General features: G+C 41.7%; 1 protein-coding gene across 3 annotated transcripts in view; it reads right to left on the reverse strand.

Moving 5' to 3' along the window:
* The window catches only part of DLGAP2 (DLG associated protein 2), an 824,782-nt gene that overhangs the window by 240,774 nt on the left and 564,719 nt on the right, over window positions 1-19,289 (reverse strand). For all 3 annotated transcript variants that reach the window (XM_073589202.1, XM_073589200.1, XM_073589201.1), the window contains one exon: window positions 14,290-14,498. In XM_073589202.1, the coding sequence (XP_073445303.1) occupies window positions 14,290-14,498 (209 nt within the window). The remainder of the gene's footprint in view (window positions 1-14,289; window positions 14,499-19,289) is intronic.

The raw sequence follows: 19,289 nt of genomic DNA on the forward strand, positions 1-19,289 counted from the left end.
ATTCCCCCATATACTGCCCCCATAAGAAGCTCCATAGATTATTCCCCCATATACTACCCCCATTAGAAGCTCCATATTGTTCCCCCATATACTGCCCCCATAAGAAGCTCCATATTGTTCCCCCATATGCTGCCCCCATTAGAAGCTCCATATTGTTCCCCCATATACTGCCCCCATAAGAAGCTCCATATTGTTCCCCCATATGCTGCCCCCATTAGAAGCTCCATATTGTTCCCCCATATGCTGCCCCCATAAGAAGCTCCATATTGTTCCCCCATATGCTGCCCCCATTAGAAGCTCCATATTGTTCCCCCATATGCTGCCCCCATTAGAAGCTCCATATTGTTCCCCCATATACTGCCCCATTAGAAGCTCCATATTGTTCCCCCATATACTGCCCCCATTAGAAGCTCCATATTGTTCCCCCATATGCTGCCCCCATTAGAAGCTCCATATTGTTCCCCCATATGCTGCCCCCATAAGAAGCTCCATATTGTTCCCCCATATGCTGCCCCCATTAGAAGCTCCATATTGTTCCCCCATATGCTGCCCCCATTAGAAGCTCCATATTGTTCCCCCATATACTGCCCCCATTAGAAGCTCCATATTGTTCCCCCATATACTGCCCCCATTAGAAGCTCCATATTGTTCCCCCATATACTGCCCCCATTAGAAGCTCCATATTGTTCCCCCATATACTGCCCCCATTAGAAGCTCCATATTGTTCCCCCATGTGCTGCCCCCATTAGAAGCTCCTTAAGATTATTCCCCCATGTGCTGCCGCTGCTGCTGCATGTAAAAATAAAAAAATGACATACTCACCTCTCCGTCGCTGGGTGTCAGATTCTCACCTGTCCTGCGTGCGCTGCTCCCCGCTATCTGCCACGTCATCGGTCAGTGACGTTCACACTGCAGGGGGCGCGGCGCGCACTAACCACGTCACCGCGCCCTCTGCTGTCTGAAGTCACTGACTGATGACAGACAGCAGCAAGCAGCCATGGACGCAGGACAGGTGAGTATCGCTATACTTACCCGTCCTGACGCTGTGTCTTGAGCCCCCAGCTTCTCCGCGCTCTCTCTTCCTGCCTTCAGCGGTCACGTGGTGCCGCTCATTAATATGCGCATATTCATGAGTTTTAATGAGCGGCACCACGTGACTGCTGAAGGCAGGAAGAGAGAGCACGGGGAGAAGCTGGGGGCTCAAGAGACAGCGTCAGGACGGGTAAGTATGACCTGACACCCCCGCCCCTCCCTCCCCCTCTGACCCCCCGGTGTATATGACTCGAATATAAGCCGAGAGGGGGACTTTCAGCCCAAAAAAACGGGCTGAAAATCTCGGCTTATATTCGAGTATATACGGTAATTAGCTGACACCATGTCATGTTTGGAGAGCCCCTGATGTGACTAAACAGTGGAATCCCCCACAAATGACCCCATTTTGGAAACTACACCACTTAGGGAACTTATCTAGATATGTATTGAGCACCTTGAACCCACAGGGGCTTCCCAGAAGTTTATAACGTAGAGCCGTGAAAATAAAAAAAACACATTTTTCTCAGATAAATCATTTTAAGCTCCAAATTTTGCATTTTCATAAGGGTAACAGAAGAAATTGCTCATACGATTTGTTGCACAATTTCTACTGAGTACGCCGATACCCAAAATGTGAAGCAAAACAACTATTTGGGCGCACGGCAGGGCTTGGAAGGGAAGGAGCGCCATTTGACTTTTTGAATTCAAAATTTGCTGGAATAATTAGTGGACTCCATGTCACATTTGGAGAACCCCTGATGTGCCTATATAGTGGAAACCCACCACAAGTGACACCTTTTTTTGAAATTACACCCCTTAGGTAACCTAACTAGATGTGTATTGAAAATCTTGAACCCCCAGGTGCTTCACAGAAGTTTATAACGTTAGGCCGTAAAAATAAAAATATCCAATTTTTACAGCAAAATCATTTTTAGCTCCAAATTTTGTATTTTCACTAGGATAATGGGAAAATATGGAACCAAAATTTGTTGTTCAATTTCTCCTGAGTTCACCGATACCCCATATATGGTCGAAAACTACTTTTGAGGCTCAGTGCAAAGCTCAGAAGGGAACAAACACCCTATTACAGTGAAGATTTTGCTGCACTGGTTTGCAGGTGCCATGTTACACTGGCAGAGCCCCTGAGATGCCAGAACAGCAGAACTCCCCATAAGTAACCCCATTTTACAAACTAAACCTCTCAATGAATTCATCTAGGGGTGCAGTAATTATATTGACATCACAGGTATGTCACAGACTTTTACAACATTGGGCATTGAAGATAAAATAATTTACATTTTTACCACCAAGATTGTGTTAGCCCCAAGTTTTACATTTTCATACTGAGAAATGGGTCAAAATGGCACCAAAATTTAAATTTGTCCAACAATTTCTGCTGAATGTAGAAATACCCCATATGTGAATATATACAGTACTGCTTCACCGTGCGGAGAGACTCGGGAGGGACAGAGCACTATTTGCCTCCTGGAATACAGATTTTCCTAGAATGATTTGCGGATTCCATAAAAAGAACCCTTAAGTGCTTGAAAAGCAGAATCCCCCCTCAAGTGATGCCATTCTGGAAAGTATAACCATTTGAGAATTTATCTACAGATGTAGTGATGATTTTGACTCCATGCGTGTTTTGCTGAAACAAGCAGCAGTGGATGTTGCTGAGTGAAAATTGCAAACTGCCATTGTAGTGTCCAGTATGCTGCAGTGACCAGTACATTGTAATGACCAGTACATTATATGCCCAGCTCATGCTTCTGGAAACACGCACCTGTAAATTAGGCGGGCTCTCATCAATACAGAAATGCCAAACATGTGAATGCTAAAAGTGGTTTAGGCACACTGGGGCTCAGAAGGGAGGGGGGGACATTTGGATTTGGGAGCAGAGAATTTGCTGAATTTCTTTTGGGGAACCTTTGTGCTACCAGTAACATGGAAGCTCACTATATTTCCGTTAACAGATGACAGACCTGAGTGAGGACATGCTTTTTTTGTGGATTGAGTTGAAGCTTTTATTGGGGAAATTTTACTTAACATATATGATCACATTCTTACGGCGCTCTACGCTGAGCACTTACATCGGGGTTTCCATCTAAATCTCCAAGTGATTTGACAGATGAAACACCCGATGAATCCATTCACTATAATGAGGCAGAAGAGTTACTCTGGACTCCGTCTGGCCTCTGTTCAGCATTATACTTTTCAGAAGTGCACAAAACTATAGTCTATGGCACTTTTATGCAATCCTAAAAAGACGGACAACACCGGATCACAGGTCCTATGGCGCCAACAGTGCCTCCATCTGCCTCATTATAGGGAATTTTCCATCGGGGGATCTGTCTGAATCATTTATTTCAGAGATTTACACGGAAATCCCAAAGTAAGCGCTCAGCGCAGAGCTCAGGATAAATGTGCGTCGAGCCTTACTGCGATCTTCGGGAGGCAGAATGAAAAAATCAAAAGCATGTGAAGAATTGGTTTTATTTTTTACGCCGTTCTTCGTGCAGTATAAGTGATTAGACGACTTTATTCTTCGGGTCGGTGCGATTACAGCGATACCAGATTTATATCAAATTTTTATGTTTGGCTGTTGTCACACGTTAAAAGACACTTTTTATTGTGTAAACTAGTTTTTGCTTCACAATATTTAGACAGCTACAATTTTTCCATATTTTGGCAAACAGAGTTATGCAAGGGTTTTTTTTTGCGGAACGAACTGACGTTTTTATTCGTACCATTTTCGAGCATATGACATTTTTCGATCGCTTTCTATTCCGATTTTTGGGAGACAGAATGAATAAAAACCAGCAATTCAGGAATTGCTTTTTGGTGTTTTTTTTTTATACCAATCCGCGAGTGGTAAAATTGGTAAGGCAGCTATATTGTTCGGGTCAGTACGATTACAGCTATACAGAATTTATATATTTTTTATGTTTTGGCGGTTTTGCACATCAAAAACTATTTAATAGAAAAAATAATTCTTTTTGCAGTGCTTTTTTCTGAGAGCTATAATTTTTTTTATTTTTTTGCTGATGGTGGCTTGAGTGAGTCATTACAGACACCGCAATACCAAATATGTGTACTTTTATTGTTTATTTTACTTACATAGATAAATGTGTTTTTGGGAACAATATTTGTTTATTTTTTTGTTCTTTATTTGGGGATTTTTTAAAAATATTTTTACACTTTTTAATTTAAAAAGTACATCTACACATATGTTTGACTTTCTTTATGATGGCTATGATATTTCTTTTTAATAGTATAGTAAAGCCCACCATATTCCACACTTATAAAAAAATTATAACTAGAGTAAAGATAAAAGACAAAAACATATCTGAGTACAACACAAGATTATAACAATGGCTTTTTGAAAAAACACAAACACAATTCTAACTCCAACCTTAACACAACCCTAACCCCAACCCTAATTTTTTTTAATTTTATTATTTTTATCTAATTAAGGAGATTACAAAGGGGATTTGCTTTTCTTTTTTTTTTCTTTTGACCATTGTCTATTACAGCGATCAAAATAAACCAATAGGAAAAATTCACTATTGTTGCTGGGTACTGGCCTGCAGATCTCAGCAGGCGCATGAATATTTTTTCCAGGAAGATGACGTGGATGGCTACTGAAGATTGGCCACCTACAGCCCGGACACAGATTTCATGTATTAGTTTATCCAGAGGTCTAGTTGTAATCACTAATTTTATGTCTTAATAAACATTATTTTTTAGCTGTATTTATTCTTGTGCCTTTCATCTTTTCTGCAGAATGGTGATGTATATTTATGAAGATAAATGAACCAGAATTCTGGAGAAATTTGTGCCAAAGGACTATCTTTCATGACAATTTTTGCACTTTCTTCAAAACTTGGGCATGGCCTCAGTGAAAAATGACGTAATTTGTCAGAAAAGGGGAGTGACCTAATGTACAACACCGTGTGCCAATGTTTGGCTCAAAATTCTGCCACCAAATAAGCCATCTAATAGGTTATGTAAACTAGAGAGTGTTAGTTATTCTCAACACAGCTCATGTGTATACAGTCATTTATGTTCTACCATAGGTATTCTATATATTGGTGAAAAATTATCAGTGCATGAATAACAGTTTTCTTGTGTAAAGAAAATTTGATTACTTGTGATTTTAATTTCCATTTTTTACCCCTCCCCCTCCATACTTTTATTTAAAAAAAATAGCGGTAGGGGTTATGGTCAACCATAGCCACACAAATTTACTATAATTTATGCAAAAAAAAAATGTATAGTTATAAAACATGTATAGCTGGTGTAGATTTCAATTTGCTTATTGTGTATAGTCTGGCTAAGATGTAGCAAAATTATTAAAGGGAATCTGTCAGCAGGGTTTTGCCATATAATTTGAGAACAGTATGAGGTAGGGGTTAAAACATTGAATTCAGCGATGTGTCATTTGTCAGGCTGTGTGCTGTTGTTTTCATACAATGAAGCACGTGAGCCCTAGTTCGATCACACCTCCTCCCCTACTTAGCTGCTCATTGTCAATAAACAATGTACATGGAGCACTGTGTTGTGGGCAGTAGCGTAGCTATCGGGGGGCAGAGGGTGTGGTGGAACCAGGCCCCGTGCTCTGACAGAGCCCACCCGGAGCTACGCTACTGTAACTGTATCGGCATGCACATGGAGCCGATACAGTTACACTGCAGCAGAGCAGGGAGAATCAATCTCCCTGCACTGCAGCCTGGCTGCTATGGCCCCTGAGCAGGCAGGGGGGCCCTGCACCAGCAGTGGCCCCCCCGGCCGTCATCGCAGGTTCAACTGTATCAACATCTAGCTGATACAGCTGACCGCAATGATGAGAGAGGGAGCGTTACGCTCCCTCTCCCATCATCCCGCTGTCAGCGTCTGATGTCACCGATGCTGACTCTGACAGTGGGCGCAATGACGTCAGTATTCGGCTCCTGTAGTCGGAGATGAGCGGGAGCAGCGCAGGAACCAGGAGGAAGAGAGGTAAGTATTTAGGTTATGGGGATGCATTATACTACAGAGGGTGGCAATGGGGGTGCATTATACTACAGAGGGTGGCTTTGGGGGTGCATTATACTACAGAGAGTGGCTATGGGAGTGCATTATACTATGGAGGGTGGCTATGGGGCTACATTACACTGCAGAGGGTGGCTATGGGGCTGCATTACACTACAGAGGTTGGCTATGGGGGTGCATTATACTACAGAGGCTGGCTATGCGGCTACATTACACTACAGAGGGTGGCTATGGGGGTGCATTACGCTACAGAGGGTGGCTAAGGGGGTGCATTACATTATAGAGGATGCCTATGGTGGTGTATTACACTACAGAGGGTGCCTATGGGGGGTGCATTACATTATAGAGGCTGCCTATGGGAGTGCATTACATTATAGAGGATGCCTATTGGGGTACATTACATTACAGAGGTTGCCTATAGGGGTGCATTACACTATAGAGGCTGCCTATGGGGAGTGCATTACACTACAGAGGCTGCCTATGGGGGTGCATTACACTATAGAGGCTGCCTATGGGGACTGCATTACACTACAGAGGCTGCCTATGGGGGTGCATTATATTATAGAGGATGCCTATGGGGAGTGCATTACACTACAGAGGCTGCCTATAGGGGTGCATTACGCTATAGAGTCTACCTTTGTGGAGTTCCTTATACTATAGAGTCTGCCTATTGGGAGTGCATTATACAATATAGAGTCTGCCTACGGGGAGTGCATTATACTACAGAGTCTGCCTATGGGGAGTGCATTATACTATATAGAGTCTGCCTATGGGGAGTGTATTATACTATATGGAGGCCTATGGGGAGTGCATTATACTATATAGAGTCTGCCTATGGGGAGTGCATTATACCATATGGAGACGGTGGAACTATGGGGAGTGCATTATACAATATGGAGACCTATGGGGAGTGCATTATACAATATGGAGACCTATGGGAAGTGCATTATACTATGAGGAGGCTTATGGGGCATATATTATATGGAGACCTATGGGCAGTGCATTATATTATATTGAGAACTATGTGGTGTGTTATGCTATATGGAGACTATCTAGTGGCCCATCATACAGTGTGGTGATTATAGTGATGGGGCCATCATGCAGTGTGGGGATTATAGTGATGGGGCCATCATACAGTGTTGGAACCATTAACCCCTTAACCCCCCAAGGGTGGTTTGCACGTTCATGACCGGGCCAATATTTACAATTCTGACCACTGTCCCTTTATGAGGTAATAACTCTGAAATGCTTCCATGGATCCCAGTGATTCTGACATTGTTTTCTCGTGACATATTGTACTTCATGCTAGTGGTAAAATTTCATTACTATAACTTGCGTTTATTTGTGAAAAAAACGGAAATTTGGCGAAAATTTTGAAAATTTCGCAATTTTCCAACTTTGAATTTTTATGCCCTTAAATCACAGAGATATGGCACACAAAAAACTTAATAAGTAACATTTCCCACATGTTTACTTTACATCAGCACAATTTTGGAGCCAAAATTTTTTCTGTTAGGAAGTTATAAGGGTAAAAGTTGACCAGCGATTTCTCATTTTTGCAACACCATTTTATTTTTACGGACCACATCACATTTGAAGCCACTTTGAGGGGTCTATATCATAGAAAGTACCCAAAAGTGACACCATTCTAAAAACTGCACCCCTCAAGGTGCTCAAAACCAGATTCAAGAAGTTTATTAACCCTTCAGGTGCTTCACAGGAATTTTTTGAATATTTAAAAAAAATGAACATTTAACTTTTTTTCACAAAAAAATACTTCAGGTTCAATTTTTTTATTTTACCAAGGGTAACAGGAGAAATTGAACTGCAAAAGTTATTGTGCAGTTTGTCCTGAGTACGCTGATACCTGATATGTGGGGGGAACCACTGTTTCGGCGCATGGCAGAGCTCAGAAGGGAAGGAGCGCCGTTTGACTTTTTCAATGCAAAATTGTCTGGAATTCAGATCAGACTCCATGTCACGTTTGGAAAGCCCCTGATGTACCTAAACAGTGGAAACCTCCCACAAGTGACCCCATTTTGGAAGCTAGACCCCTCAAGGAACTTATCTAGATATGTGATGAGAACTTTGAAACCACAAGGGCTTCACAGAAGTTTATAACATACAGCCGTACAATTAAAAAATCATATTTTTTCCACAAAAATGATCTTTTCACCCCCAATATTTATTTTCCCAGGGGTAACAGGACCCTAAAAGTTATTGTGCAATTTTTCCTGAGTACGCTGATACCCCATATGTGGGTGTAAACGACTATTTGTGTGCATGGCAGAGCTCAGAAGGGAAGCAGCGCCATTTGACTTTTTTGGCTGGAATTGAGATCGGACACCATGTCGCGATTGGAAAACCTCTGATGCACCAAAATAATGGAAACCCCCCACAAATGACACCATTTTGGAAACTAGACCCCCCCAAGGAACTTATCTAGATGTGTGGTGTGAACTTTGAACCCCCAAGGGCTTCACAGAAGTTTATAACGTACAGCCGTACAATTAAAAAATCATATTTTTTCCACAAAAATGATCTTTTCACCCTCAATTCTTATTTTTTCAAGGGTAACAGGACTCTAAAAGTTATTGTGCAATTTGTCTTGAGTACGCTGATACCCCACATGTGGGGGTAAACCACTATTTGGGCGCATGGCAGAGCTCGGAAGGGAAGCAGCGCCAGTTGACGTTTTTGGCTGGAATTGAGATCAGACACCATGTCGCGTTTGGAAAGCCCCTGATGTACCAAAACAGTGAAAGCCCCCCCATAAATGACACCATTTTGGAAACTAGACCCCCCAGGAACATATCTAGATGTGTGCTGAGCACTTTGAACCCCCCAGTGCTTCACAGAAATTTATAACGCCCGGGCGTGAAAATAAAAAAAATCGCATTTTTTCCACAAACATGATCTTTCAGTCACCAATTTTTTTATTTTCCCAAGGGTACCAGGAGAAATTGGACCCCAAAAGTTGTTGTCCAATTTGTCCTAAGTATGCTGATATCCCATATGTGGGAGAAAACTACTGTATTTGCACACGTCAGGGCTCGGAAGGGAAGTAGTGACGTTTTGGAATGCAGACTTTGATGGAATGGGCTGCGGGTGTCATGTTGCTTTTGGAGAGCCCCTGATGTACCAAAACAGTGAAAGCCCCCCATAAATGACACCATTTTGGAAACTAAACCCCCCAAGGAACATATCTAGATGTGTGGTGAGCACTTTGAACCCCCCAGTGCTTCACAGAAGTTTATAACGACCGGGCATGAAAATAAAAAAATCGTATTTTTTCAACAAACATGATCATTTATTCCCCAATTTTTTTATTTTCCCAAGGGTAACAGGAGAAATTGGACCCCAAAAGTTGTTGTCCAATTTGTCATGAGTATGCTGATACCTCATATGTGGGAGAAAACTACTGTATGGGCACACGTCGGTGCTCGGAAGGGAAGTAGTGACGTTTTGGAATGCAGACTTTGATGGAATGGTCTGCGGGTGTCATGTGCGTTTGGAGAGCCCCTGATGTACCTAAACTATTGAAACTCCCCACAAATGACCCCATTTTGGAATCTCGACCCCCCACGGAACTTATCTAGATGTGTGGTGAGCACTTTGAACCGCCAAGTGCTTCACAGAAGTTTATAACTCCCGGGCTTGAAAGTGAAAAAATCATTTTTTTCCACAAAAATAATATTTTTGCCCCCAATTTTTTATTTTCCTAAGGGTAACAGGAGAAATTGGACCCCAAAAGTTGTTTTGCAATTTGTCCTGAGTAGGCTGATACACTATATGTGGGGGTAAAACACTGCTTGGGCGCATGGCAGAGCTTGGAAGGGAAGGAGCACCATTTGACTTTTTCAACGCAGAATTGGCTGGAATTGACATCAGACGCCATGTTGCATTTGGAGAGCACCTGATGTGCCCAAACAGTGGAAACCCCCCAATTATAACTCCAACCCTAACCTCAACACACCCCTAACCCTAGCCCTAACCCTAGCCCTAATGGGAAAATGGAAATAAATACATTTTCTTTTAATTGTATTATTTTTCCCTAACTAAGGGGGTGATAACGGGGGGTTTGATTTACTATTTATAGCGGGTTTTTATTTTTGGCAGCTGTCACATGCTAAAAGACGCTTTTTATTGTAAAAATAGTTTTTGCATCACCACATATTGAGAGCTATAATTTTTCCATATTTTGACGTCCAAAGTCACATGAGGTCTTATTTTTTGTGGGACAAGTTTACGTTTTTATTAGTATCATTTTCAGGCACGTGACGTCTTTTGATCACTTTTTATTCCGATTTTTGGGACGCAGACTGAACAAAAACAAGCGTTTCATGAATTTCTTTTGGGGGGTGCGTTTACACCGTTCTGCCTGTGGTAAAATTGATAAAGTGCTTTTATTCTTCGGGTCAGTACGGTTACAGCAATACCTCATTTAGGTCGTTTTTTATGTTTTGGCGCTTTTATGCAATGACAACAATTTTATCTAAAAAATAATTATTTTTGCATCGCTTTATTCTGCGAGCTATAACTTTTTTATTTTTTTGCTGATGATGCTGTATGGTGGCTCGTTTTTTGCGGGACAAGATGACGCTTTCAGTGGTACCATGGATATTTATATGCGTCTTTTTGATCGCGCGTTATTACACTTTTTGCTCGGCAGTATGATAATAAATCATTATTTTTTGCTTCATTTTTTATTTTTATTTTTTAAGGGGTTCTCTAAAGGGGTTAACTAATGGGACAGTTTTATAGGGAGGGTTGTTATGGACGCGGCAATACCAAATATGTGTACTTTTATTGTTTTTTTTTATTTCCAAAAAATGAATATAATAGGGAATATTTTTTTTTTTAATCTATTTAGCGATTTTTTTAAAATTATTTTTACACTTTTTTTTTTTCTTTATTACATTGTCCCAGGGGGGACATCACTGTCACGTGACAGATCGCTGATCTGTCACATCACAGATCACTGTGACAGATCAGCGATCTGTCACAGGCACTGCACAAGGCTTCCTCCTTGCCTGCTCTTTGCAGGCACTGAGGATGCCAGCTCCCTGCATGCCCCCGAAGGTCCCCGTCGCCATCTTGGATTTGGGGACCTGCAGGGATGGAGCCCCCCGCAGCATCGCTGCACATTGCACTGCTGTGGGGGGCTCAGGGAAGCACGGAGAGAGCCCCCTCCCTGCCGATGCTTCCCTTTAACCCCCGATACACCGCGATCGTGTTTGATCGTGGTGTGCAAGGGGTTAACTGACACATTGTGCCTGGTGTCAGCTGTGATAATCAGCTGACACCCGGCCGCGATCAGCGGCGCTCACCACGTGGGCGCCGCTGATCGCTTTGACGTACTATCCCGTCCCTGGGAATTAAGTCCCAGGGCACATGGATGGGATAGTACGTCACATGACAGAAAGGGGTTAAATAGTTTCGGGGATATTAAGGGGTCAGTATATATACAGTGAGGGGGCATTATACTGTGTACAGTATAAGAGAGCATCATACTGTCTATAGGGGAGCTGTACAGGGAGGAGATTCTGGACATTACTAAATGTAAAGTAGGCACTTATTGTTATAGCGGAACTCAGGTTACTGTGACTGTCAAAGGAGCACACAGGGCAATATTACTTTTTAGGGGACAAAGTGTGTGCACTGTTTTCTAGGGCACTTGAACCCAGCATTACTATATTCTCGAGGGTTGCTTTAGAATTTAGCGGTCACACAGGACCACATAGCAGGTGCAGTAATAGGGACACATACGGCTGCAGCGGCTCAGCATTGTGGTATCAGCAAGATGAAGAGTTTGTGCAGGTTGGGAATAGTCCCATTTCGGACAGTGTTGAAAATGTGAGAAGTGAAATGTATCTTTGTTGTATTGTCTGTAGCCGAGTCCTGACTGGAGGAGTTGTCATGTTGGTCTGGGCCAGATGGAAAAGGCATGAAAAGTGAACAATTCCATCAAAAAGAACGTCAGCTGTAAGTCATTATCTGTAACTGTGCTGTGATCTCTTATATGCTCTGTAGGACTGGTATCTACCACTGACCATACGGAGGTAATATCAATATTGGTCTTTATATTGAGATTATTTTCAAGAACAGCGCGGTCATCTGCTGAGATTCTCCTCCACATTTAGGGTGCGTCACCCAGTTATCATCAAAGTTACCTAGTTAGGGGCTCACTCAGCAGTTTTGCCCCCACTGAACCAAAACCCTAGCTATGCCTCTGGTTGTGGATGATGTTAGATTTCTGAGCTCTGCTAATATGCTACATCAAAGAACTCTGTGTGACAACTGCTGCACCCCGTAAACTAAGTGACACATCATTGGAATCAGGGTCTCTTTCCTACATTATGCTGCTCTCATATGAGGTAGCAAAAACCTGGTGACAAATTCCTTTTAAGACAAGTAGGCCACTTTTGAGCATCTTATTTTATTGATACGATTTACCAATCTTGGTAAAGTCTGCACATTATTCAATTTCAGGCAGTGTAAAGGAATCACACTTTGTTTTGGTCACATGTGTTTTCCTGAACACAATCGCTAAGTTAATGCATTTAATGCATTGTAAGGTTGATGTGTATACTGATGATAAACAGCAATGGGTTACAATGAGATTCCAGTCGCATGGTTTAAATGCCTTTCCTTTCTTCTTCTGCTGAGGATGATTTAATAAGAAAACATTCTCTACACATTAGTAACCTCAAAACTATGGTTAATATTAGTTTAAGTTTGTTAAGTAAATGTAATGTTCCCAATTAACTTTTTTTTAACCTCAAAATATGTGCCTTATTTACTTTTGTCTAGGGGTAACTCGGAAAGGATTTTCCAAACGTCCAACTGAAAGACATGGACATTATGGGATTCTGGTTCACCATCATATAGTGCAGCCATTGCTTTAGGTGACTATCTGCATCATATCACTCTTAGACCGAGGTCACACTTGCATATGGCATCCAATGTGAGAGCATTGGATGTGATATGCTAATGACCCTCGGCTCCTGTTCTGCTGCGAGCGGGAGCCGACTTTGCTCCGAGCCTCTCACACAGAGAGGAATGGAGCACAGCTGCGGAGGAGGCGTAGAAAGTAATTTCTCTATCTCCTCCATTGCCGACGTCAGAGTATAGCGCACAGCACTCAGATGATATCCAAGTGATGTGCATTGTGTCACTCGCACCCATATGCTTAATGCTTATATAGGTGCGCGTGCGCCGAGACTCAGCCGAGTGTCAGTGCAAATCGCAGCATGCTGCGATTTCACTGGGACGCTGAAAACAGCCGAGAAAAATAACGTTTATGGGAGCTGCCCCTTAGATGAATGCTGGTCCGGGTGCTATGTGATGCTTTAGCGCATAGCACTCATCCGTATTCATCACAAGTGTTACCTCGGCCTTAGATAAGAGGCACCAATCGTTGTGATATCAGTTTACTGTAGATAATTCAACTTTTCTCCTATATCATGATCATTTATAACTATAGTGAAAGCAGTGACTGTTCCTAAAACACCTTATATGGTAGGGAATGGAAAGCTAAAGTATATTACAAAGCTGCAGCATTTTTCAAGGTTTGGTCCTGTTTTGAGCAAATATTTACAACTTTTATTTGAATTTATGCCTCTTTTGTGTAGTTTTCTTTTTTTTTAATCACAAACTGGTCAGGTTTCATTAAATGTATTGGAAGATGTCCCTCTCTTGGCAAATGTGATGCAAACTCCCACCATAATCTATGATGTAGCCTGATGTATCCATGTGAGAGGGGATCCAAAACACTCATACCATTATCGACAGCTGTTCATACACAGCAGCCTTTCAATCACTGTCACGAGAGGCGCAGAGTGGCTGGGAGAGTAACAGGGGAGCAGATCTGTACCTATACTATGTTTCAAAGGAACGAAAGTCCAGAGAGGCAGCAGGTATTTGATAAAGTCCAAGTTTATTGTAGAAAAAATGAATTAAAAGTGCATGGCAGTTCCAATGTGACTGAGACCTACGCGTTTCAGCTCATTGAAACCTTACTTACTTCTATCTAGTAGATGACATCAAATGTTGCTTTGTTTGATGTACTCAATGACCATGAACTGATATCAGAAACTATAGTCGATACCCGGATTGGCAGATGCCAGACAGTTGGTTTCGAGACTTTTTGTACCCTTTAACAAAATGGAATTATTGTTTGAACATGATAGAAACAGTTATATTTTTCTGTATGCAGGGACTTACTTCTGCATCTCTCCATGTGATCGCTGTATTATTGATTTCAATAAAGGTTCAGGTCTTGCTGACATTTTAGGGGATGTTTTTGGACTTGTATCAGAGTCTCCACTGTCTTCTTCCATGGCTTTTATATAGCTTCCACTTCTCATTCTTCGACATGGAATTTCCTCATCTTTACTCCCGGAGGGATACCCTCCCCATTCATCTTGAGGCACCTAGGGATGTGACAAACAATGGCATTATGTATACTATAAATACAGATGATTAGCTATAAGCATTATATTATCTGACTTTATATGTGTCAGATTTGCATAATTCAGCTTGTAATTCATGCACCCACTACAGGAAAAAACATAAAGGCTAGTGATACACTTTCCGGTTTCTGTCGGATACATATCCTAAGGAGGCATATACCTGACAGTGGCCACAGTGGGGATGAACGCCTATGTGTCTGTCCATCACAGATGCTCAAAAATATAGCATAAATAAAGAAAGTATATTGCATGGTATACCTTTTTTGCTGTGCATGCTGGCCTGAAGAAGGCAATACAATACATTTTTGGCCTATATCTGGTAACTGGGAGTGTACAAAATAAATCCCATTGTATACTTTAGGCTCTGGATGCATTAAGATGTTTAAAATGAGTAATCTAGTACATGTGAAGCCCATCAGAATTGCTTTATCCTTTCCTGTAATGTAAGTTTTACAGCATTGTAAGAGATGTTGAAAGTATCTTTTTAAACGGAACCTGTCATGTTCTTTTTCAGCATAAATGTACTTTTTGCACATGATTAGACAGCTGTTTTTAATGAAAAAAAATTGCTAGTAATGCACATTGCATCACTAACAACGCACTGGGAACAGTTTACATGCTAAAAAGGACATGACAGGTTCCTTTAAAAGCGAACCTGTCAGCAGGATTTTGCTAAGTAAACTACAGGCATTGTCAGATTGGCAGTGTTAAACTGATTAAAATGATACCTGGGGTGAAGAAATCCGTCTTGTAGTTCTTGTGTAATCAGTGTTAGAAGTTTTCAGTTAATGAGATGCTGGTGCTCTGGGGTGGGACTGTAGGAAGATCTTAGCTTCCTGCTCTAAGTCAGAGAAACCAATGAAAGACCTGACCACAAGCCCGCCCCGAAGCACAGTCTGTCTCTCTCTGTCTTTATGATGAGGAACATGTTTGCGCTTCAGGGCAAGCCTGCGGGCAGGTCTTTTCTTGGTTTATTTGGACTAGAGCAAGAAGATAAGATCCTGCCTATAGTTCTGCTGCGTTTTTGAAAACTGTCACATTTTTCAGCATTTTTGCTGCATTTTTTCACCAATAGAAAGCAATGAGTAAGAGCAAAAATGCAGGTATAAGGTTTTGCTATGTTTTTGGTGCAGAAATCTTAGGCACTAAACTGTATGTGAATTATTCTGAGACTGCAATCATCAGTAAAAGTGTCATTATGTGTTGCATTTGGAGAGCCCACTCGGGTTGTCCAAGTTGTCCACTACTCAGACAAACTCTTTTCAATTCCTATATTCCCCCATGTAAAATAAAAACAGCCTATACTAACCTCTTGTGCTGACACCATTCTGGTGACATTGTCGTCTGGTCTCCTGGGGTTTGAAGGACGTTATGTCATGTGAGGTCTGCAGCCAATCCATGTATGCTTCACTCTCACTTCCTTCAGATGAAGCTGACACTTGTAAGAAGTGAGAGCTGCTATGGCTCTCTAGCTTCCTCCAAATGTCAGTAACGCACAAAGGAAGAAAGAGTGAAGTGGCCGCTTATTGGCTGCAGGGCTCACATGACATAACAAGGCACCGAAGGTAAGTAAAGGCAGGTTTCATTTTATAACAGGAAATATAGGAATTGAGAAGCTGTTATCTGCATAGTGGTCCTTCCCTTCAAAATTGTTCTTGCTTTGTTTACTGAAAAGAGCAGAAAACTCTTATGTAGTCAAAAACAGGATTCCAGGGCATCAGAATTCTTCTTTACAACATAGTTTTTATTTTAACTCAACGGTGAAGCAAATAGAAACTTAATAAATTTTTCTTACAGAGTATTGATTTATATTAAACATTTCTATTTCCATTATGAATTATTACAAAATAGATTATATACTGTGGAACCTCTTTATGAAATGGATAAGCACTGTGAATTATACATTATGAAATAAAAAGCAATATATGCAAGGAAATATAATTTAATGTATATTACAAGAAAAAAACTAGTAAATCATATACATGAATTTCATATTGCATGTCCTCAAGGCAAACATTAAGCAGTTGTTACCTCACAAATGAATATAACCCAACCAGACACCACAAATGGAGTTCATAAAGGGAAGCTACCTTGTTAACTCCAATAGACAGAGACTGTAAATGATAATTAAAGATGAACAGGCTACAGCAGGAAATGTTCCAGACGCCACAAATTTGATTTGTAGGAGCTAAATAACTCAGTAAACCTAAGCCTGACAAATGTTCCTATATACTACTACAAATAAGATTGAGAAGATATTTTTTGTTATATAGTAGAATATCGAAGGACAAGGTAATGATTATATTGAAACACAGCTTTAAATGTTTTTTTCAGAAAATATAGATGAAATACGTGAGTTAAGCTCTCTTCAACTGAGAAATCATTCTAAGAGCTTGTGCAGACAACCGTATTTTCAATACAAGTGTAATCCGACAAAGCATCAAATCACACTCAGATCAATGTTGTTCTATGAGGCCATGCACATGTCTGTTTTTTTCCCTCGAAAAAAATTTGTCCCAGAGAAAAATAGCAGCATACACGTTTTGCATCCAATATTCGTATCGCACTCTGCCATGCAAGTCAAGAACGTCATGGTAAAAAAATCGGTCTGCAATCGGATGACATCTTTTCACGGATTGACAAAATGGGGAAGATGGAGAATTTTTTTTCCATCTCCTCATCCAAGAAAATCAGATCACACTATGATCAGAGAGGGATTAGTATTATCGGCCCGATTTTCTCACATAAGAGAAAAGGCCATGGTGTGACCCTAGCCTAAGGAAGAAAGATGTAAAATAAAGTTATACTTGTATACAGAAAATAAACCAACAATGAATTCTGGGAAATTTCAGCTCTGAATCATTAGCTTTGTGATTGTTTAAGGCCACGTTGCTGTAAGAAGGTGGCAGTTCCCCTCAGTTGCACCCTCTCCTCCTTCCGTGTCACCCTCGTGCCTTTTATGTGTTACCTGCCTTATTTGTATTGTGTAACCCTGTATGTTCTATGTAATATATGTGTTGTAATGTGTTCTCCTTTGATCCGCTGTAATCTGCCATGTTGTTATGTACTGTTGCTAGCTCAGGGACAGCAAGATTTAACTGTTGTGGGCTGTGCTTGCAGCAACAAGATGGAATGGAAGCCTTAGAACTGCTGGGATCTTTGACCAGAGCAGACATGCTGACAGACGGGGCACTGCCAGACCACCAAAATGAGAGAGGTCTATTGCTCTGGGCTAGAGGACTGAAGGACTGCAACACAGGACCCCAGGATTATGAGGGACCTTCGCTGAAGGGGTCTCAGGTGCCCAGATTCCAGTGAGCGATTTTACAGTGACCTTTGGCTGCTGCGGACGTTGTGGGTGCGACTGCAGCAAACATCAGGGAAAGAGCAGGAAAGCCGGTGCTGTATTTGTCTTCCATGACCATTCTTCAACTCTGTACACTAAAACAAGTTATTGTTCCCTGTTGGAAAACAGCTGCATCCCTGGACTCTTAATTGCCCAGACTGCTGCGACCAGGAGAAAAAGAAGGTAACTATGTTTGGGGGAGAGACTGAATCCATCCCATATTACATGTACAAGGGGCCGGGGTGTATACAGACTGTGTTTAGTGGGTGAGCTTGGTCAGGACTACCACCCCGATGCCCCTTGTACTACATTGCCACGATGAGTAAGCAAAAAAACTGATCCTTTTCAAATGGGAGAAAAACGGATTGCTACCTAATGGATCTGTTTACCACAGACTTCAACGTTAAAAGAATGGATCCAGCTGAAATTAGTTTTTTATTGGCAGACAAAAGACTTGTGTCTGCACAACTTTTTTCTCAATGGATTGCTGCTGGATCTGTTCTAACTGATGAGTACTGGACATGTGAATAGAGCCTTAACTTGACACAAGCCATACCCCATTTAGAACACACTGCAGTACCCCCTCAAAGCACAGACAGGAAATCTCTGTACTCTGTGCTCTAAATGGAGTATAGGAGTATAGCAGGAAGCAAAGTTCTGGAGGTCAGATCAACAAATGTGACTGCTCATGGCCAAATCAGAATTTTAACAGAAAATAAATTATTAAGTCTCATCATTTCTGATAGGCTTTACATATTACATTAATCTGTGTGCTTGTAAAACCCTGCTAAGCAGTGGTTGTCATATGACCCCTCAGATGTGATTTGCATACTTGTGGTCACTAGTGACAACTAGCTTCTGTTCTTGCTTCTCTCGATGGAATATCGGGACATTGAGAGAAGCAGGAAGAAAATCTAGGCTGCATGTGACCACCATAATATGCAAAACGCACGTGAGCGATCATGTGATAATCAATGCACCAGGCAAACAGAGTGAAACCGTAACAGTGCATAATGCAGTGTGCAGACATCGGGAAAGGTAAGAGAGGTCCGGTGCCTGTGCACTGCAGTACTTTACTCTGCCCTCAACAGGGCAGATAAAGTGCGCCTGCGCAGGAGCCGAGGCAGAAGTAAGAAGGAGGTAGTCATCGCTAGAAGATGGGAGGCACTGGACCGGACCGTGACACCCATCAGACAGGACCGGACTCCCGGGTGAGTATAATCTAATTCGTTTTTCTTATCTTTCAGTTTACATCGGGGGCTTATCTACAGCATTACAGAATGCTGTAGATAAGCCCCTGTTGGCGGTGGTCACATCTCATAGGCCAAAAATGAGGTGACAGATTCCCTTTAAGTCTCCTCTTTTGCAAGCTAAACATTCCCAAATCCTCTGTTAGTCATAGGAAA

Source organism: Dendrobates tinctorius, unplaced genomic scaffold, assembly GCF_039654945.1.
Source record: "Dendrobates tinctorius isolate UK_male_01 unplaced genomic scaffold, ASM3965494v1 ptg000107l, whole genome shotgun sequence".
NCBI lineage: Eukaryota > Metazoa > Chordata > Amphibia > Anura > Dendrobatidae > Dendrobates > Dendrobates tinctorius.